The 19,630-nt window shown below is 49.4% G+C and overlaps 1 protein-coding gene across 4 annotated transcripts in view; it reads left to right on the forward strand.

Moving 5' to 3' along the window:
* The window catches only part of LOC144148896 (uncharacterized), a 57,519-nt gene that overhangs the window by 23,732 nt on the left and 14,157 nt on the right, over window positions 1–19,630 (forward strand). For all 4 annotated transcript variants that reach the window (XM_077680422.1, XM_077680421.1, XM_077680420.1 and 1 more), the window contains one exon: window positions 4,685–4,959. In XM_077680422.1, the coding sequence (XP_077536548.1) occupies window positions 4,685–4,959 (275 nt within the window). The remainder of the gene's footprint in view (window positions 1–4,684; window positions 4,960–19,630) is intronic.

Here is a 19,630-nt window from a genome sequence, read left to right on the forward strand (position 1 = left end):
GGAGGTTGCGTGTGAGTCTACGTTTCACAATGCCAGCCTGACGCCCGAATTTTAATCCACATGATGTTTATTTTCTTAATTGTGGGCAGGTTGCCCCATCATTGCCTTTACTTGGCGATGAACAAAAGTTACTCCTCCGGGCGTGATTACGCCGTTGGTGGCTGCACCAACAATCAGCGTTAGCGCAGAGTGCTCATGCAAGAAACGTGTGAAGCGCACCACGACAAAAGAAGTGCCAACATGTGCGAAATCTATTCGCCGCACAAAGTTTCTGCGCCCCTTGTGTGCCGCCGCGAATTGGTCGTCGTGCTGAATCGACAAGACTTCGAACCAACCAGATTTGCCAGAATACATACGGTCGTACTCTGCTTTTGGAAGCGCTGTTTATTCGCCGTCATGCTCAATCCATATCGTACGTTTCGGTTCTCTGGAGGTATGTTCTGTTCATCTCATCGACGGGAAGCCGAAAAATAGTACCGGTCACCTATTTTGCAGCTCGGGAATGCGAAAAAGTTAAGCCGAAAGCTAAATAAAAGTGTCGCAGTTGCGGAGAACTCCAGGTCATGTTAGGAAATAGGTGTTCGCGGTTCCCACCGGCCGCTAAAACGCTAAAGCTCTTTTAAGCAAGCAAACAGCCGTAAAATCTTGGTGTATCCAATAAGTTGCCCCTGTTTCGCAGCAGGAATTAGTGTTATGAGGCGGCAAATATTTTACTTTTATGAGCATGTACATTTACGCACTGCAGAGTTAAAGGAGGATTTCAGGGACTTGTTTAACAACCAACTCAGTATGACGTATGGAAGCGCGTATTAAATGTCAACACGTTCGCGCACCGACAGCAGCAAGCAATGCTTGGAAATTTGCACTACCGCGCGCGCGATCGGAGGCATTTGCTTATTGCGCCAACCCACTTACTTCTGAGCGTCCGTAGGACGCATATTAGCCCAATAGTTCCTAAGCTGTTTCATGGGAACGCAGGCTTCTTGACGGATGTTGAGTACTGTAATGTGTCAAACCAATCACACTTTCAAGATGGCGTGCCAACATTTCACTAGTAGAATTATATCTATGGGGAATTTCATAAGACTTTTTTACTTAACTGGTTATTATCCAGTGCCGTGATTTCCGATGGTTGCATCCGATCCACCTTCCTTCACCGAGACAAATATTTTGATACCCTAAACGCCCTATCGGCATCACTTTGAATTTAACCCAATCTATGACTGTATCACGATGATAAGGAGCACGCATTGCTTCATTTCTTCCACCGAATTTCCCTCTTGGAGACCTTTAACTTGATACCCAACAAGCCCTAGTGGCGTCACTTTGAATTTTAACTCAATCCATGACTCACCACGACTATCTCATAACTATAACCAGAAAGCATTTTTATATTTGTCCCACGTGATTTCTGTCAACGAGACCCTTAATTTGATACCCCGCACACCCTAGCAGGATCATTTCGAATTTTAAATATGACTCCCATGACTGTAAGCAGGACGCATTATTTGTATGCCCCTGTGATTCCCGTAATTGAAACGTTCAGTTTGATACCCCACATGGTTTAGCGGCCTCACCTTGAATTTTAAACCAATTTATGACTCACCATGAGCGTCTCATGATTAGAACAACGCAGATTTTTTTTATTTGTCCCACGTGAATCTCCTCATCAAGACCGTAAATTTGACATCCTACATGCCCTAGCGGGGTCACTTCCAATTTTCACTCAATATAAGACTCGCCATGATTATCTCATGACTATAACTAGGAAGCGTTTTTGTATTTGTCCCACTGATTGCCCTCATCGAGACAATTAATTTGATACCCAACACATCCTAGTAGCATCAATTTGAATGTTAACCCATACAGTTACTAACCATGACTATCTCATGATATAGCCCTACCGCATTTTTGTCCCAAGTGATTTCCCTTATCGCAACCTTCAATTTGATGCCCCGCGCACCCTAGTGGCGCCATTTTGAATTTTAACCCAATTTATGACCCACCATGACTATGTCATGATACTAATCAGGTAGCGTTTTTCATTTGTCCCGCGTGATTCTCCTCATCGAGACCTTTAATTTCATACGCTGCACTCCCAAGCGCTATGAATTTAAATTTTTACCTAATCTATGACTAACCATGACTAGGTCATGATATAACCATAACGCATTTTTATCCCACGTGAATCCCCTCATCTAGACCTTGAATACGATTCCCACACGCCCTCGCGGCATAATTTCGAATTTTAACCCAATCTAGCACTTACTATGACTGCCGGCCTGACTATACACAGGAAGCATTTTTTAATTTACCTCGCGTGATTACGTTAATCCGGACTTTTAACTTGATACCTTACACGCTTTAGCGACATCAGTTTGAATTTTCACCCAATCTATCTCACATTGCGTCGTCATTCTATCTAACCGGGCATCGCCCAGTCAGTTCAGTTGACAACTCACTTGAAACAGCGGAAGGGACAGCCGCTGCCCCTTTTCCCCCCGGCGCTCACCTCTTCCTTTTTGACCCTAGCATATCAAACTGTTAACAGAAGCAGGCGAACACCCAGCAAGCAAGCGCCATCGTGTGCTTTCCCACAACCCTCTACCACCATCATCCATCCATCAAGGGGAACAGGTGAGATAACCCCTTTTGATGACCTCACCAGTCGATTAGCAATCACGCGCCCAGCCGCTAAATCAGACACCTCCCCCCCCCCACCTCCCCACCAACCGATCATGCGCATCGGGAATGCTGCGGTACCCGTAGGTAACCTGAATTGCAAGCCCAAAGCGACACTTGAAACTTAACAGCCAACCATAGCTGCCTCCTAGGCTGCTCAAATGTACTCAAAACTCTAAATGGACTCGAAACTCAAAATGGACTCGGAACTCACTCGGTCTCAGGCGTACTCAAAATCAGTCGGGCTCAAACTCACTCAAGCTCAATCTCACCGTGCCACACTAACTTCGCGCTCACTCAAACTCAAATTCACGCGTGAGTCCAAATGAGTTTTAGTGAGTGGATTGATGAGGGAGTCCGCGTACCTCTGATCACACCTACACCTATACCCCACCTACAGCGGCGACCTCCAATACTACATAGTGACCCGTCAAACACTCCCCCACCTCCACCCGTCCATCATCACGTCAGAAGCCCGCATGTGGTGAAGACTTCAAACACATCCCTTACGATTATAACTGCCGTCACAACATCGCTCGCACAGCACATCCATACATCTTTCCCCAGTGTCAAGACACAGCCACCACCACCAATGAAATCGTATGGCTATGCTCCCAACACCCCACCCCAACCTCCATTTTCCCCTGGAGCGACGGCAGGGCTTTCTGAGCAACGGCAGAGTTGAAGACCGGGTCCTACTGATCATCCGAGCCAAGGCCGCACCGGCCGCCCTTGGTCTGCCGGAAGGGGAGGATCACCCACCCCCCCTTCATTCCCTTCCTCTTACTTAACCCCCTTTATTATTTACTAAACGTTTTACGAACGGAGAAATCAGTGTGCCATCGACCCAATTATATATTTTATATTCATTGCTTTTAATGCGAAAGCATTGAATTACTCTTCAGCAAAAAACCTGGCATACAGATGGCCGACAAAATAGCCTACGGGGCACAAAGAACACACCTTAAAACAATTTCGTAAATTTTCGTCCGGATGGGAATCGAACCCAGGGCATCCCAAATGCCGTCCAGCAGGCATCGCTAACGCCAGGACCGCCCGAGGTGCGGATCTTTAAGGTGAATGCGTTGGGACTTTTGACCTGGAAACGTGAGGGACGACGTATCGATGCCGAGAGGAGTAGCTTCACAATGCTAATCACAGAACTAGCAATTGGGCGAATTCCAAAGTTTCTGCTCTCTGTCCTTGGTGAGCGGAGGCGAACGCGAGAATATCCCGGTACTACCTTACGCCTAGCCTTACGCTTCGAGCTCTAAGGTCTCTAACCGGTCGTTGCAGCTTTGCGCACAAAGCGTTTAACGTTCCTTGGCACGTTACGGCTAGCTAGCATTATCCTACATATTAGTCTAACAAAGGTCCTTGGTGAACGCTCTAAGGAATATAAAGGGAGTGACAATACAGACGCAAAAATACTTATGATAATATCTATATTTTGCCCTAACCGGAGGAATGTAGCATGGGGAGGTGAACGTCTTTTGGGATCCTCCTCCTCATATGGCGGCCTGCATCCCTGAGGTGCGAGCAGCATGTTCGGCCGGTTCGACAACCTTGGGCTGTGTCCGGGCTTAGCAAAAAATGTCTTCCATTGCACCACACTAAGAAGGGCTAGAAGTGTTCGTACAGTTTCTGGCTGTGCATAACAACCACAGATCATGTGAGTTCGGGTCACTGTGTTTGCGGCTGGTTGTTGCGAATGTGGCTGATTGTGGCAAAGGGAAAATAATCATGATGATTGTGATACGGCACGCGATGTTACCACACGCAGCACACAGATTCGCACTCACGCCGCTACCTCAAACAGTGGCACAGCAGTCACCATAGATGCACGGTACTGTGGCGGTTAAACCAATGATGGCATGTTCTTTTTGCGATTGCACACCAATTCCTTCTCATTCCCTACATCGTAAGAAGTCTATAGTCATGCTCGTAATTTTTGCTGGTCCCGTAGGATCATCTGTGTCCAAAATTGTTTTTCGTCTCTCAGGAACGAAACCTTGGATGAACAACACACAAAACGGCAAGAAGTCCTCCAGGAGACCTTACGTACCGTGGAGCAGAAGGGGCAAAAAGTCGCCGAAACCCACACCGCCGCCTTAGAGGATATGAGAAGAGCACTAACAGACGTGACATGGGCGCACGAAGAGATGCTTCGAAATTGGCGAGAGGAAGAGAGGCGCCGTACTGAAAGGCATGCAGAAAGAGTCCGCGGAACTATTGAAGAAGGGTCATGGGCACTGGCGATACCTCCCATCCACCAAGGTAAGCACTTGGAGCTTTCTTCATGCTGCACTGAGTGCATTTCTGGACAGACTGTACTAAAACTATTAGGTACTTAGCACGTACACCAAAGAGAACACCAAGAAAAGTATGTTTCATTCATTAGAAAAATTTCAACATAGAATACCGTTTACGCCCAATTTTAGCGTCGACTTCAAACGTAGTACGGTAAATCTGTAATAAGGTAAATAGATGAAAAAACAGCGACTCCCCAGCCATTTTCTGGAAATCCGCTGCGACTCCAGATTATCTAATTCGTGGGAATTGAAACGTTAGACTAAGCTAAAACCAAATGGTAAGGTTGTGGTACTGTAAAAGGGCATCCGTTCTATTTGGTAGCTACATTTTAATGTTGCCATACAGTTACCAGACTTACTACTCTGTTTTTGGGATGGTCCCAATGACGTTGCTGCTGACATTCCGCTGCTACCGACTCAAAGCTTGTCAACATTGGGTTTTTAGCGTAGAAAGCACCGTTCCTCAGTTGAGGATTGAGATATTTACAAATTCTACCTGTTTCAAAAAAAAAAAAAACATTCGCCTCTCCGTCTAAAGACGACGATAGATTATTTGGTTCGCCAATCCCACACTGCGAGTATGTGCTGCTCTGGAGCTACACATCACTTCTCTAGAATATCCACAGCAACTCCGTAGGCCTAACGTTTCGGTTTGGAGTTTGGGCGTACGGCGCGAATCGGTACCTGCTGCTTGGCGTCCGCTTCGACCATGTCGAAATGGAGCTATCGAATGGACGCCGGCTTCGTAGGGGACGCAGGTTCGATTCCGACCACGTGAAGGGTTTCATTTTTCACTCCACCCACAATTATTCATCATCATCGTCAGAGAAAGTTGGCTATCCTGCAGGGCGTGTTGGCATGCAATGGCATGAGTGCGGACACTAAAGCTCTGCTTTAAAAATGAAAAGCCCTTTCACTCTGTGAAGCAGGATGACCAGGGAAGCTGGGCGCACTCCAAATACTGCACATTACAAAACCCACTTGTTTATAATTTGCGATTGAGCACGGTTTCCACACAATTAGCTAAATTAAATTTCTAAGCACACTCGAGCTCTATTATAGGCGAAAAATGAGGCGTTGTACGTTCTCGCAGTGCGTAGTAGGCATCTTGCAATCTGGGTAACAAAAAACTCAACAACCCAGACACAGAAGCCAGCAGTCAGGCTGCACTGGGCCATGAGGCGTCCACGTTTAAATCTCTCACCAGCACAACGTGCCTGTCATCGGTGAGGGCATGACGCCTAGCTGCCCATGAACGCCTTCCTCTCTCTGACCCCCACCCGCCCGTGCACGCATAAAACGGCAACCACTGATGTGCGCGTGATTACGCATGAAAGACACCGCCGAAAATGTCGCTACCAAAACACCCCATTGTGAGCAAGAATTACTGGGTCACGTTAGCGCTACATCCTGGTGAGTTGTCTTCATCCGGAAGGGATTCCCAGTTACTCGACGACATGGAACATGAGGTGGCAGAGGCGGTGGTGCATGTTCAGCGGCAGCGGCTTTCTATTTTTTCGCGCCCATTCCCGCTTCGTTTCGCACCGGTGCTCATACGAAGTGTACTGTTGGGCGAGCTGGTAGGTAGTTCATTTTTAAAAAAATTAACCATCTTCCCGTAGGGGAATTCTGAGTAGCATGCGAAGCAGCCATGGGGTCGACTCAAGTTCCCATTAGTTTTCAGTTCGGTTGCGGCGTTGCGGGAGAAGAATGAGGGGAGTGGAGCACGCGCGCGCGTCATTTATACCGCGGAGCTACAGTGGCGCCCCCAGCGGAGTATGCAGCGGCTACCGTCGCGTCTCTAACCCCAAACTGCTTCGCATTATCGCGCGCGGAGCCGCAGGTGTTGCCATTCGTTGTGCAATCCCGGAGAGGAGAGGAGCTTCGGAGAGGAGAGGAGGAATGCGGGAGAGGAGAGGAGGAATGCCTCGCATACTACTCGGGGGTCCCCTACGGGAAGATGACGACGGTGGTTGACCGCGAAGCCACCTCGTGATGGATTCTTTGGTTGGCCAGTCCCTAGGGGCAATTTGCCACAATCATCGTCAGCGGTGCCTGGCCAGGCATGCGCAGTGGGTGTGCGGACTGCGGACAACGACAACGACAAGGGAGGGAGGGACACAGCCCCGAGCATGAGATGCTTCGCATCTAATCCAAATCCTAGGGGCATCCTGCCACAATCATCATCAGCGGTGCTTGGCCAGGCATGCGCAGTGGGTGTGCGGACGGCGGACAACGACAACGACAAGGGAGGGAGGAACACAGCCCCGAGCATGAGATGCTTCGCATCTAATCCAATTTCTAGGGTCATCCTGCCACAATCGTCATCAGCGGTGCCTGGCCAGGCATGCGCAGTGGGGGTGTGCTACTCAGGGTTCCCCTAGGAGGAAGATGACGACGGTGGTTGAATGCGAAGGTATCTCGTGATGGATTCTTTGGTTGGGCAATCCCTGGGGGCATCCTGTCACAATCATCATCAGCGGTGCCTGGCGAGGCATGCTCAGTGGGTGTGCGGACGGCGGACAACGACAACGGAGGGAGGGACACAGCTTCGAGCATGAGATGCTTCGCATCTAAAATTAGTGCCCTCCCACACTGTGAAGAAGGATGACCTGAAAAGCTGTTCGCAGCACACGGAGTGCACAAAGCAAAACACATTTATCGTAATTTGCGATGGAGCATATTTCCTATCCAATTAGCTTAATGACCCTCTGACGGATCCAAGCTTTGATCTTGAAGATAAACATGGAACTGCCTGTGTCCCTCCCGCGTCTTATTGTTTGTGTAGGGCCGGGTTCAGACTGTTGCCGCAACTGTCATAATAACTTTAAAGAATGGCCTGCCGCGGTGGCTCATTGGCTAAGGCGTTCTGCTGCTGAGCCCAAGGACGGGGGTTCAATTCCCGGCCGCGGTGGCCGCTTTTCTGATGGAAATGAAAAGCAAAAACGCCCGTGTGTACGAGATTTTGGCGCACGTTCAAGATCCCCAGGTGGTCAAAATCAATCAGGAGCCCTCCACTACGGCGTGCCTGATCGCCTGCGTTGCGTCGGCGCTTTAAAGGGGCCCCAAATAGGCTTCTGAAGGTCGCCATTTCAATCGCGTAATAGCTAGAGAACCCGTTCACGATAATGTATACCAAATATTACACCTCTGCGTAAAGCAGGGGCCGCACAAACACGCAACAAAGATGCTTTCTTGCTTCCTTGCTCACCTACCGCTTCCTTGCCGCCACACTGCCGCGCTCTGACGTGCGACAGACCGCTTCTGACGCACCCTGTGACGCACAAAGCTCTCAACAGTACGGCTGCGCTATTGGTGCGCCCTGTTAAATGCTGTAGCCATTCAGCGTTCCCGCCTCTGGGGGAAACGCGGTCGCGCGGCGCTCCTGCACCGACGGCACGGCGTATTCGTCCTGCACCGGTGGCACGGACGAATGTAGATCGTCGCCATCTGCTACACGGGCTTAGCTGAGTTTAAAGATATAGCGCGTCGTTTACAAGGTATGAATCACGCTGAAAAACACGAAGCATCTCTGCGGGCACAAACGCCCGCTACACGCGCGACCGCGAAAAGTATCTGCCTGCACGGTCGACAAGCAGCCCACTGTGTGGTGTAGGCACGATACGGCATACACCGCAGCAGCTAAAACTTGTCACCGCCCGCCAGAGCGGGATATTGCTGAAAATCAGTTTGCGGATACGTGAAAGGGGGTGATAGTGCAGCGAAATATTGCGCGGGGGATCGTCGTCGTCGCGGCCTCGCAAAGCAGTGTCTGGATAACTGCGGCGATGCTAAGCCTTTTTCCAGACCTCGATGGGACGAGTTCACCGCGACAGCGCCGCATGCCGAAACGCTTGCGAGCCGCTATAGTGGTCGGTGGCAATCTTCAATTATTGTCGTTAGCGAGCATGTTGTGTTTGGAAGCCCCCTATCTTGCCTTCAAACGCTCGTTTCCACTCGTTTCCGGCGACGCGAGCACGGCCGGCGTGAGGAGCCGTTCGATGCGGGCCGGCCGCCGACCGACCCCGCTGAGCGGTAGCGGATGTAGTAGGCGGAGCTTGGCCGTCGTCTGCTAAAAAAAGAAGCGTGACGTACCGCCGAGCGGAGCCAATGGCTGCACGCTTCTCGAACCAACCCTGTTTCTCTAGGTGTCACCGACCAGGTCTTGCGCCTGGCTGGTGGCGTCTCCGCTTCCACAGTGCTTTGGAGGCGCGGTGAAAGAGGAAATGCTGCAGGCCTTGTTGCGGGCCCTTTTTAATGAACGATAACTTGGCTAATACTGAAGACTTTTAGACCATTTTTGCGGCAGGACGTTTTTTGGATAGTACTTCAAAGATTGGGCACGAAAAATCGCATCCTTTGAAACCCTGTTTAGGGCCCCTTTAAACCCTACACTTAATCAATCAACTTTAAATAATGACGTCATCTCACGTCTGAGCACACCGCACTCAATGACATGGCATTTTTTACGTCCATAGATCACGTTACTGGCTTTGCGTCGGTAATCTGAACATAGCCTAACACACAAACCCATTCCGCTCTGCCACTAAGGACACCGGAGAGGTCCCATCGCGCACCAGCACAACGGGCATGCCATCCATCAATACGGGCATCAAACCTGTAGCTGCGTATGCACGCCTCCCCTCCTGCCTCCCACTTTTCTCCACTACAAACCTGCGCACGCATAAACCGGCAACAGGTCGTGTGCGCGTGCTTAGAAGTGACAGACTGATTTTGGCTCACGCCAGCGTTCCAAGCGGGCAATCCGGGAGGGATTCGCCGCTACTCCACGAGCTGAAAAAAAATGTTTGGGTTATACATATGCTGCAAAGCAGTATATGTATAACCCCTCCAGTTTTCATTCCGGTGTCATAGATTTACTCGGCGCCGCTACGGGGCTCCTCCTCGCCACTGCTGACACCTCTTTTGCAACTATTTTCCACCTCGCCTCCACTTATGCCCCTTTGGCAAATTGAGCAGTGGGCAGCTAACGGCGGTATGCGGTTATCACATGATTGCGAAAAATAAACAGAAACACGGATGGGCGCAAAAAATGCACTGACGATTACTACACTCCCTAATATGAAATTTGTGCACAGCGCGAGCTGCAGTCTTCTCAGTCATGGCGCATATCTGCTGCATCTCAGGAAGTGTTCGTCTGATCAGCGAACGTACGGCGGCGTGCTCTACTCTGCTCCTACCTCGTGTTTGAACCTCCCGAATAAATGTCACGTGGTTCAGATTAGCCCCGCACAAGGGAGCAGCGAACATGTTCTTGCATATCGTATTTGAGCCTCCCGCGAAAACGTCACGTCGTTTGGATAAGGGCAGGAAGGAACAGCGTTTGAGGAACGTTTTAAGGGAAAGGCGCTCCTTGGTGGTGACAAATGAAACGTGTGAGGGAAAGGCAGTGAGAGAGATGATTCCGTAGCCGCACGTGTCGTACTCCACTTCACCCTTCACTAGGCGCTTCTCCGCTTTCTTTCGTCGCTGCTGCGTTCGCTCACTCGGTTACGCGCACATAAACAGACAGCCGTTCCCGCGAAGCCCAGGTAACGGCTGTCAAAGGGCTGCCACTTAAAATGACCGAAACCAGCCGTCGCCGTTTCCACTCAAATTCACTTCGTCAAGTAGCTGCAAATCCCTCCCGGTAAAAGCGAAACTTCCCCAGTTGGAACGCCTGCTTGAGCCCATATTTCCTTTTCTGCTTGGAAGGCCTTCGGGGAGACATTTTCGCCGTTGTCTTTCACGCCTAAGTATGCGCCATTACCGGTTGCCGGTTTATGCGTACACGGTTTGCGGGTAGAAAAAGTGGGGCGTGCACAAACAGGTAAGCTTCATGGTGCTACCGATGAAATGCCGGTTGTGCTGGTTGGAGATTTAGATGTCGGAATTACATTCTTTGGGGTAGCAATTGAGGCCTTTGGAACACCGTAGACCATAGTATAACTGTGCGCGCGAGAAGAAACGCCCCTTTTCAGCGGTGAGAGGTAGGAAAGGTGCGGTTCTCGTTTTGCACTCCAGGTGGCGCTCGTATGTTCGCAATCTCGAACGGAAACTTTTAGGTTCACTTGCATATGAATAAAAACTAAAAAAATAAAAAAATAAAAAATAATAAAAAATAATTTGGTAATAAAAATAAACAAACAACAACAACGTTCATTTATGCTCGTATGTAGTACAGCCCCAAAACGTTAGGATCGCTGCAGTCACAGGACAGAAAAACGGCGAAGTTTCATCCGTCTGGTGAAAGGGGCAGGAGCAGACAAACAGGATGGCAGCGGAGGAGATAAGAACGAAAGCGCCACCCGTGGGGCAAAGTGTGAAGCATCTAAAAAAATTAAAAATGTGTAAAAATAAAGAAACAGCCAAGAGCACATTTTATTTCTACAAATTATAGCATCACTTTATTGTTGCGTATGTTTGAAAGATAAAGCCACATATGCAAAAGTTGGTGAATTTTCGCTTGGCTACCAGCGTCATAGCGACTCTATTTTGAATGCCGAAGTAGCCGAAATGTCCCGCCCCTGCCTGCCCGCGGGGAACTATGAGTAACCATTCCCCGCACCATCTACGCTCCGAGAGTTAAAACTGCCCTCCCCCTCCCAAGCCGCGTTGGGAGTTTCGTTCCCCGCACACCACGAAGGAACCGTTGGCTGGTAGAGGTACAAAGCTTCGCTTTAAAAGATTGCAACCGTGTACACGAAAAGGTAGATCTCAGCTCTCCCCGCAGTCTCGTGAAATTAGCCAAACACACTACAAAGACAGGTGCGAAGAACCTTGGGTGCAACGTAAAGCATCGTGTGCAGTGGGTCCCATGTATGGAGCGTGTGCTTTATCGCATCCCCTGAGGAAATGTGGGTCAGTTTACGTCGGTCATATTGGCGGATGTCTTAATTATAGATTGAGGGAACACGAAAACAACGTCAAAAAAGGAAACGATGGGTTCTTAGCCTTGCATTGCAAATTTATCGGGCGCAACCCTCAGTTTGACATGTGCGAGGTGATAGGAAGAAGCGCAAACCAAACTACGCGATAAATAATTGCAGCACACGGAATTGAAAGGCACGGCAGTAAGTAATTATGCAAGCCGGACGTCATTCGCGCTGTCCAAAAAAGACATAGATTTCGTTTCGAACACGTGCTGTACTTCAGGCATGACTTAATTTGGTGTCTGTATATTGTGCCAAGTGCGTGAACGCGTGTTGATATGGTGGTGTGATACCAGAGATTATATGTCTCTTTTCTGTTGTTTTTTTGTTTTACTGGTGTTAACATGAAGACTGCGTATAAAAGGTTCAAGGTTTCTCGTAATAAATGCAGTTGGAAGACAGCGCTTGTCCAGTCGTCTTTATGTGTCCTTCTTTCTATTCGCGCTGTAGCTAGTTTTTAAATGTGCTCGTACAGTTCCTGCCGTTTTCCCTCCAAGCGAACGATACTGGTCAGTCTCAGAGCGGGTTAAAAGTGCCAATGCTGATAACTGTGCTAGCGCCGTTAAATACTAACTACTAATTAACTACTAACACGTAGCATTCTTATGCTGCCAGTCTTGAGTAAGTTTTTTCAAGGCAATTTCTTGTTTTTTACAGCAAAGCTGTAAATGGCTAGGATCCAGCAGATCGTCTCCGGTCCCAGAGCGATGTAGACAGGAATGATGATGATGATTGATGATTTATATTGGTTTCCCCTTTGTATCGGGGTGATGACATGTCATCTTACCAAAAAAGACTAATATACCTATGTTTTACACTTTTGGTTCAATACTAGCGCTGCTTAGGGCAGGCACAAAAAGCTTATTAGGCAAAAATACTTTTTTTCTGTTACAGGTGGTAACTGTCCTAGGCAATATTCCCCTCTCTGCTTTTCGTCCACCAGCATTCTAATCTTCTTTTCGTTCCCTCGACAGCCTTGAAGTTAACTTCCTCTGTGATACCCTTAAATCCTAGGGATTCTGAAAGCCCAATATTCCCTTCATGTAGATTTGGATGGATACTCTCACATTCTAACACGATGTGCCGCATAGTTTCTGTTTCTTTTCCGCAGACCACGCATACCCCATCATTTTGCGAATACTTCCCCACAAAACTCTTAGTTCGCAGCCAACCTGCTCTAGCCTCAAAAAGCAAAGCACTGCCCTGGGAATTATCGTAGACATTTTCCTGTCTGATGTTCATCTTCTCAGCCCTGTACATCTCTAACGACGTTTTAGCTTCCATTTTTTCCCTCCATTTATTCGTTCCAATCTGCCTTGCCTCTTTTTTGGTTACCTTGGCTGTTTGGGATTCCCTACTGTTCTTTCCGTATTTCATCGTTAGCCTTCTAGTCTTTCTTAACCACTGCGTGTCCACGCTTTTCAAGTATAGGTACCTAAACGAAAATCCCTAGCTATCGTAGCGCCACGTTGCGGAGCCCACTCAAATCCCCGGAATCGTAAAACTGCGCGCCACACCCCCGGGGAACGGAAAAAAATCATACAGAATTAAAAAGATCCTAGGGCCTTCATAGAGCATGCGCCGTGATTACCATACCCGCGCATAATAAATTTCTACCCACGATTCCTGTATCTTTTGCAGCGTTAGCTGCACTGGCCGAGGTTGAGCAGTTTCGCGTGTGCCGTGAAGGGCCGTTCTGCGCTAGCGCGAGGGGCATTGGATTGAATTCGATTCGATTGGCTTCGCTTGGCTTGGCCTTGCTTGGAGTATATTGGATTTGGATTGGATTGGATTAAAGTGCATTGTGTTGGATTGTGTTGCGTCAAAGCCGCGGCAGACGCACTGGCGCCGGCGCGTGCCCAGGTGTGCGCCTCAATTGCGCAGTAGCTAAGTCTGACGCTGCGTCGGAGCCGCTTGATGGCCGTTTCATGTGGCTCGTGAAGAGCCGTGCTGAGCATGCGCGAGGAGCAGTGACTGGACAGGACTGGACTTTCAGGTAATAACCAAGAACAACGCTCAATCGCAAATTACAAACAAACGTGTTTTGCTTCGTGCCCCCCTTGGACTACGACACAGTCAAACCTCAGGTTGAGGCACGGCACCGCAGCTTTGCTGGCCATCCCTCTTCACGGGGTGGAAGGGCTCTGAATTTTTTTTTCTAAATCATGCCGACCAATTATCTCCAATTAGGCTATAGGTGAAACTCTCCCGAAATCTTCAATATTGTGAAAATGCCATGCGTTATACGTTTTGCCATTTTTCGTATTTTGTTAAATATTTTTCTTATTTTTTAGTTTTAAAAAATTTCGGCCGATCAATTATCTTAACTTCAGTTATTACACCGATTACATTTGGATTTTCGTGAAATCTGCATTATTGTGGAAATGCAGGGCGTTACATGGTTCGCCATTTCCGTAATTGTTTTATGTTTTCGTTAATTTTTTTAGTTTTTGAAAATTTCGTTCCACCAATTATCTCCATTTACGCTATTAATACGATTACAGGTGGAACTTTCGAGAAATCTGCATTATTGTGTAAATGCCATGCGGTACACGTTTTGACATTTTCCGTAATTTTTTATATTTCTATAAAATTTTTTTTCAAAATTTCGCCCGACGAATTGTCACCATTCGCGTTATTCTAACGATTACGTTTGCAAGTTTCGCAAAACCAAGATTTGTCTAGAAATGCAGGGCGTTACACGCTCCTGGCTGCGCGGCTACTCGGCAAAGAATGCTACGCATTAAAACTGAGGAAAGGCGGTGTTAGAGCAAATACGGCTTCGCTGTAAAACAAGGGTACATGTAGGGTAATGACCTATTTAGTCCCGCTAGCATATTAATGACTGCGAAACGCCCTTCATTGCTTTTGTTTTCGTTAGTCGCGACACGTAGAGCTTGTTTTCTGTTACCTGTATGTCATCCAGAGACCTTACATTGCAGGAAATGTTTTTTTTAAAGCGAAGTTTTTTTTTTACCTCTACCCCCCAAGGGTTCTGTCGCCACCGTTAGTGTCAACAGAAAAGTCCCGCAAACAATAAGAGCAGTTACTGCCACCGCCAGGAATCGATCCTGGAACGAATAGGGAAACCGAGCGAGAGCCCGTTGTCGTGCCTATTGAGCTAGGAACCCACGCGGAGACGGGGGAGACAGACGGTACACTCACCGAGCACATCTGCGTGTTTACCACCTGCGTTCTCGCTGAATGACACGTGATAGCGTCACACGACCTCTCCGGCCGCTGTGCGCTCCGCCCACGGCACGTGTAGCGGCCGTGTGCGCACATTGCACATGCGCTATGGATTACAAAAATTAAAGGAAGCCCACACCAACGCATGGCATCTCACTTCTCCTCCGTCTCTGCCGATGAAGTCGTCGCCTTCGTCGGTGGCGGCAGAGACGGAGGAGAAGTGATATCGTCTAGCACCATGTTTGAGCCTAATTTAATTTCATAAAAGAAGAATTTCCATTCATTTGCTTTACCAATGCAACTCAACCAACCAACCATCGTTTATGAATCATGCATTGATTTAACCTTAGCAAAGGATATCTCTTTGAACTAATAAAAGGTGTGGTTAAGTGTTTTTAATTGTTTGTGGTTTCACGCGTTCTAGAGTCATGTGTGTGAATTCAAGTGACATCGCATGCGTAGTCGCTGTGGGTGTCGTCTACAGCTTCGCTTTCCGACCACCTTGACAGGGTGAATTGGCGCTGTTTTTTGCGTTTGGTTTGTGTTCGTTTGAATATGTTGATGCTAGCACCGGTTGTGTGCGAAAGGTGATCTTGAATCTCATTCCTGTTGTAACATCAGGTAGTACCCGGGTAACTGTAATGGAATACCGGCTCCTAGCTATCCCCAGCGTTACGGACGGGAGAATGATGAGGCCAGACACCGAAACATGAAAAAGACTGAAAATCCGCCCCTTTATGGTGTCGGGTCAAGGAACAAGCCCGCGGAGATAGAAGACGAAGGAAAAAAATATACAGGGCCGCTAACTAATAGCAGAACCTAAACTGTTCAAAAAAGACGAGTCCGTTCTCACGGAATAAAAATTGAAAGCGTGGAAAGTCTCACAAGTTGGGCGAGCTGCTCGGGAGGGCGCAGGTTGGCTGGAGCTTCGTCGGCGCGCAGGCGGAACTTTCTGGAACGTGATTGGGTGGTGGTAGGGCGCTGGTCCGTGCTGTCGTTACCCTGGCCGTTGCATTCTAGGCCGTCGCAGCGGTACCACAGTCGCGCAACCGGTAGTTGAGCAGCGGCGTCTCGTCCGCAGGCTGCCCTCTTGCTCACGACGCACGACCACCGCAGGGCGAGGCCGGAACAAACCGTCTGTTTTCCCGGCCAGAATCCTCCACTCTTGTACCTCCTTTTCCGTGGCATATAGCCCCACAATGGGGACTGGCCGTCTTCATTGACGAAAGTTTCTTCAAAAACGGAAACTTACCGGTACTTCGTAACAGTAACTCTTTCTTATCACAAGCCATGATACCCTTTCTCAGTTTAACCCGAAACAATGTTCGCCCCCCCCCCCCTCCACAGAAAAAAAGTTGCCGCAGCTTGCATAGTGGTTTAAGGCTGGATAAGCAGCAGAGCTTGCGGCTCCCCACCCTTTGTGGAGAACCGGGCTGCTGCATGCTTCCCATGGCGCAAGCCCACGCGCAAGCCTGTATGACGCTGCTGTACACGAGCCCGTATGCCATATGTTGATCAGTGACGTCATGGCTTGAGGGGCGCCGGCGAGGCTCGGCGGAGCCATACCTGTGCTTCGACGCTTGCGTGAAGCTATGCAAAGCTGCGCCTGGGGTTGCTAGGCAACGTAAAGTGACGTCCTCGTTCAGAGAGGTTTTTTGGTGCGACGGACGGATAACCCTCGGTTTAAACAGCTCTTCTGTTGAAAATACAAAAAGGCTTGCGTTTGAGCCTGGCGGAATTCCAAGACCAACAGCGAAGAATTAAAATTTAGGGTGAGCTGCTTCCTAGGACGGGGAACAGGGACAGTAAAAAATGGCTCCAATCCATGCCGTGCAGGTGGCAGGAAAGCAAAGCTTTAAACGACACCCACAGGTGCCCACGCGACGTCACTTGAAATCACACACGCGGCTCTACAAAGAGTGAAACCAGAAATGCTGCCAGCCGTTACCTCGAATTCACGGGGCCGGCGTGCCGAACGCAGCAGCGCGGCCACGGCCGGGCTAGATCGGCGGACGCCGCCGCTGTAGCCCGGCCGTGCGTCGACAGAAAGAAAACAGAGACGAGCATCTTTCGAAGGGAGAGACAGCGGAACCTAGCCATCCTGATGTGCTAGCTCGGGGCTACACCACCGCGCGACACAAGTGCACACACCGGAACAATTCGGCATGAGAGCTTAGTGATCCCATTTATACCGATTTAGTTAGTTTAGTAGATTTGAGAGTTACGAGAACGCTCATGGAACTTTTATAATCGCTATTAATCAGAACCAGTTGCTCCTTTCGCCTTTTGTAACACCTCTGAAAACACAACCGAATTCATATTCAGCAATTTAGAAAACGGGGTTCCATTCGTGGCAACCAGTGCGCAAAAGATTTCTCCACTGGCCTGATGTTTGTATGTGGTCTCTATATTTTGTTTGCCCTCGTCGCAAACCAATCCTTAACGTATCTTTGTCGTACGACCACTAAATTACATCAGGTCCGAGTTACCAAGGAGGTGCTGTAGAACAAGTCAATCGAGCCGTGCAAAGAAAGGGCGCAACGGACGCGAAGCTGCCGCAAAACAGGCCCAAAACCACCGTCGCTAAAGCAGACGACAAAGCCGTCCGCCGAAGCGCCCGCCGATGAGAACAGGCACCTGCGCGGGGGGAACGATGGGTAACCATTCGCCGCGCCGTCTACACTCTGCTCCATGAGTTAAAACCGTCCTCCACCTCCCCGGCCGTATTGGGAGTTTCTTGTCCCGCACACCACGAAGGAACGGTTGGATGGTAGAGGTAGAAAGCTGTACTTGAAAAACAAACCAAACGGACAGCGCACCAGCGTTTGGTTTGTCTTATCCGCCTGTCCCTGCTCCTCGTCCGAGTATGCAGCGCAAGCTAAATTTTAATTCAAGACTATGCCAACCAGCCCCTTGTAATGAATGTTGGGCCGGGCTGCATAGAAAGTCACGAGACTTGACTACTGTGTTGTCGCACACGCACACACATTATATTAGCTGGATAATGGGGAAAGCCGGAACAGACACTGTAGCACACGAGCGAACTAGATGCGGGAACATTCAAGTGCGGAAGACAGTAAACAAAGTCTTGAAGAAAGTCACGCGCTCACAGACGCCGATCGCGCGACGAGACGATCGCTGATGCGACGACGCGGAGACGTACTTCTCTGGATGGCGACGGGGCAGACTAGTGAAGTCGATGAGGAGTTGCCCTCTCGCTGGCAGGGACGTGACGGTGGCCGATGGCTAGCGGCGGGACGGAAGTGCTTAGGCCTGCGCCATGCCGAGGCCTCGCTGCCCGCGCTCCATGCCACCGGAACACCGCTCACGCTGACTGGCGCAACACCTTCTTGTGGTCTCGTCGGCCGTTGTCTCGTTGACAGCCCGGGCGGTGGCTCAGACGGGAGAGCCGGCGACGGTCCTCGGGCCTACACCGCGAGGGTGGCCGTCTTGCTGCCTCCGAAACGAACAGCTTCCGACGTCCTTCTTCTTCTTCCCTGCTTCCTTGATACTGCTTTCTCTAGCGCGCACGTTACGCCACCGGTACCGGATTGGCCCCCACTCTGCACCGGCCCTTCACTACACTACCCCCCTCTTCAGAAAGTTCTTAGGAGAACTATTCTGGAGACGCTGAGGGTGAAGGCCAGTCCGTATCGAAGAGACGGTCGAAAAACCAATTCATGTAGCCGAGTCATACAGCACAGTTACTTTGTTCGAGTTCGTAGCAAAGAAAACAGTTCACACAAGAAAACAGTTCAAAAAAGATAGCACACGGAGCTATTTACAGCCGGAAATCCTTGTTCAGAGTCATATTTCCAGGTCCAGGCATGTGTGTACGCCAGAAAAGCCTACGGTTGCCTGAAAAACTCGGCGCCTCTTCCGCGTCGGGCAGCACGATCCTCTGCTATGGAAGACCCACTGGTGTCTGTTCCTGCGCCTCTTGGTAGGGTGTTTGTGTTCAGACAATCGAGTAGAAAAAGGGTCGCCTGGAACTGTTGGAAACGTATTACGTTGTTCGCGCCTTTGTATCTTTCTCCTCCGCTTACGTCTTGTTTTACCCCGTTTGCGCACTTGCTTGGTTGGAGTGGCTCTACGCTGAGTGGCATTGCACGCGGAAAGGCGGATAGCAGTGGTTGATTCTGCGAAAAGGTTTCCCATCCTTACACTCCTACGACGTACTGAGCCAATGGAAAATCTCTTAGCCTGGCACATCACATTGCATTTTCTTTTGCGACTCAACTTAGACAAACATCGAGTCTCGCAATGGTAAAAACGCTTTTGACAGCCTTGCTTTAGAGACACGCGACTATGCGGCGTAGAGACGGGTGTTTTTTATGCTTTCGTGGCGGGATGCATCGCAGCCTTCTTGCGGCTCCTTCGGTTCCGCGGTAGCCTTTGTGAGCTCGAAAACATCTCGCTGCCAACTTGGAGTTTTTTTGGAATGATGTCTTCCGGGCCGTTATTTGAACATGCTTCAGGACGAAGTGAACCCTGTGGCTCATCTGCCTCAGGACC

The sequence above is a fragment of the Haemaphysalis longicornis genome, unplaced genomic scaffold (assembly GCF_048455015.1).
Source record: "Haemaphysalis longicornis isolate Haplotype H1 unplaced genomic scaffold, Haemaphysalis longicornis Haplotype H1 scaffold_8, whole genome shotgun sequence".
In the NCBI taxonomy this organism is placed as follows: Eukaryota; Metazoa; Arthropoda; class Arachnida; order Ixodida; family Ixodidae; genus Haemaphysalis; species Haemaphysalis longicornis.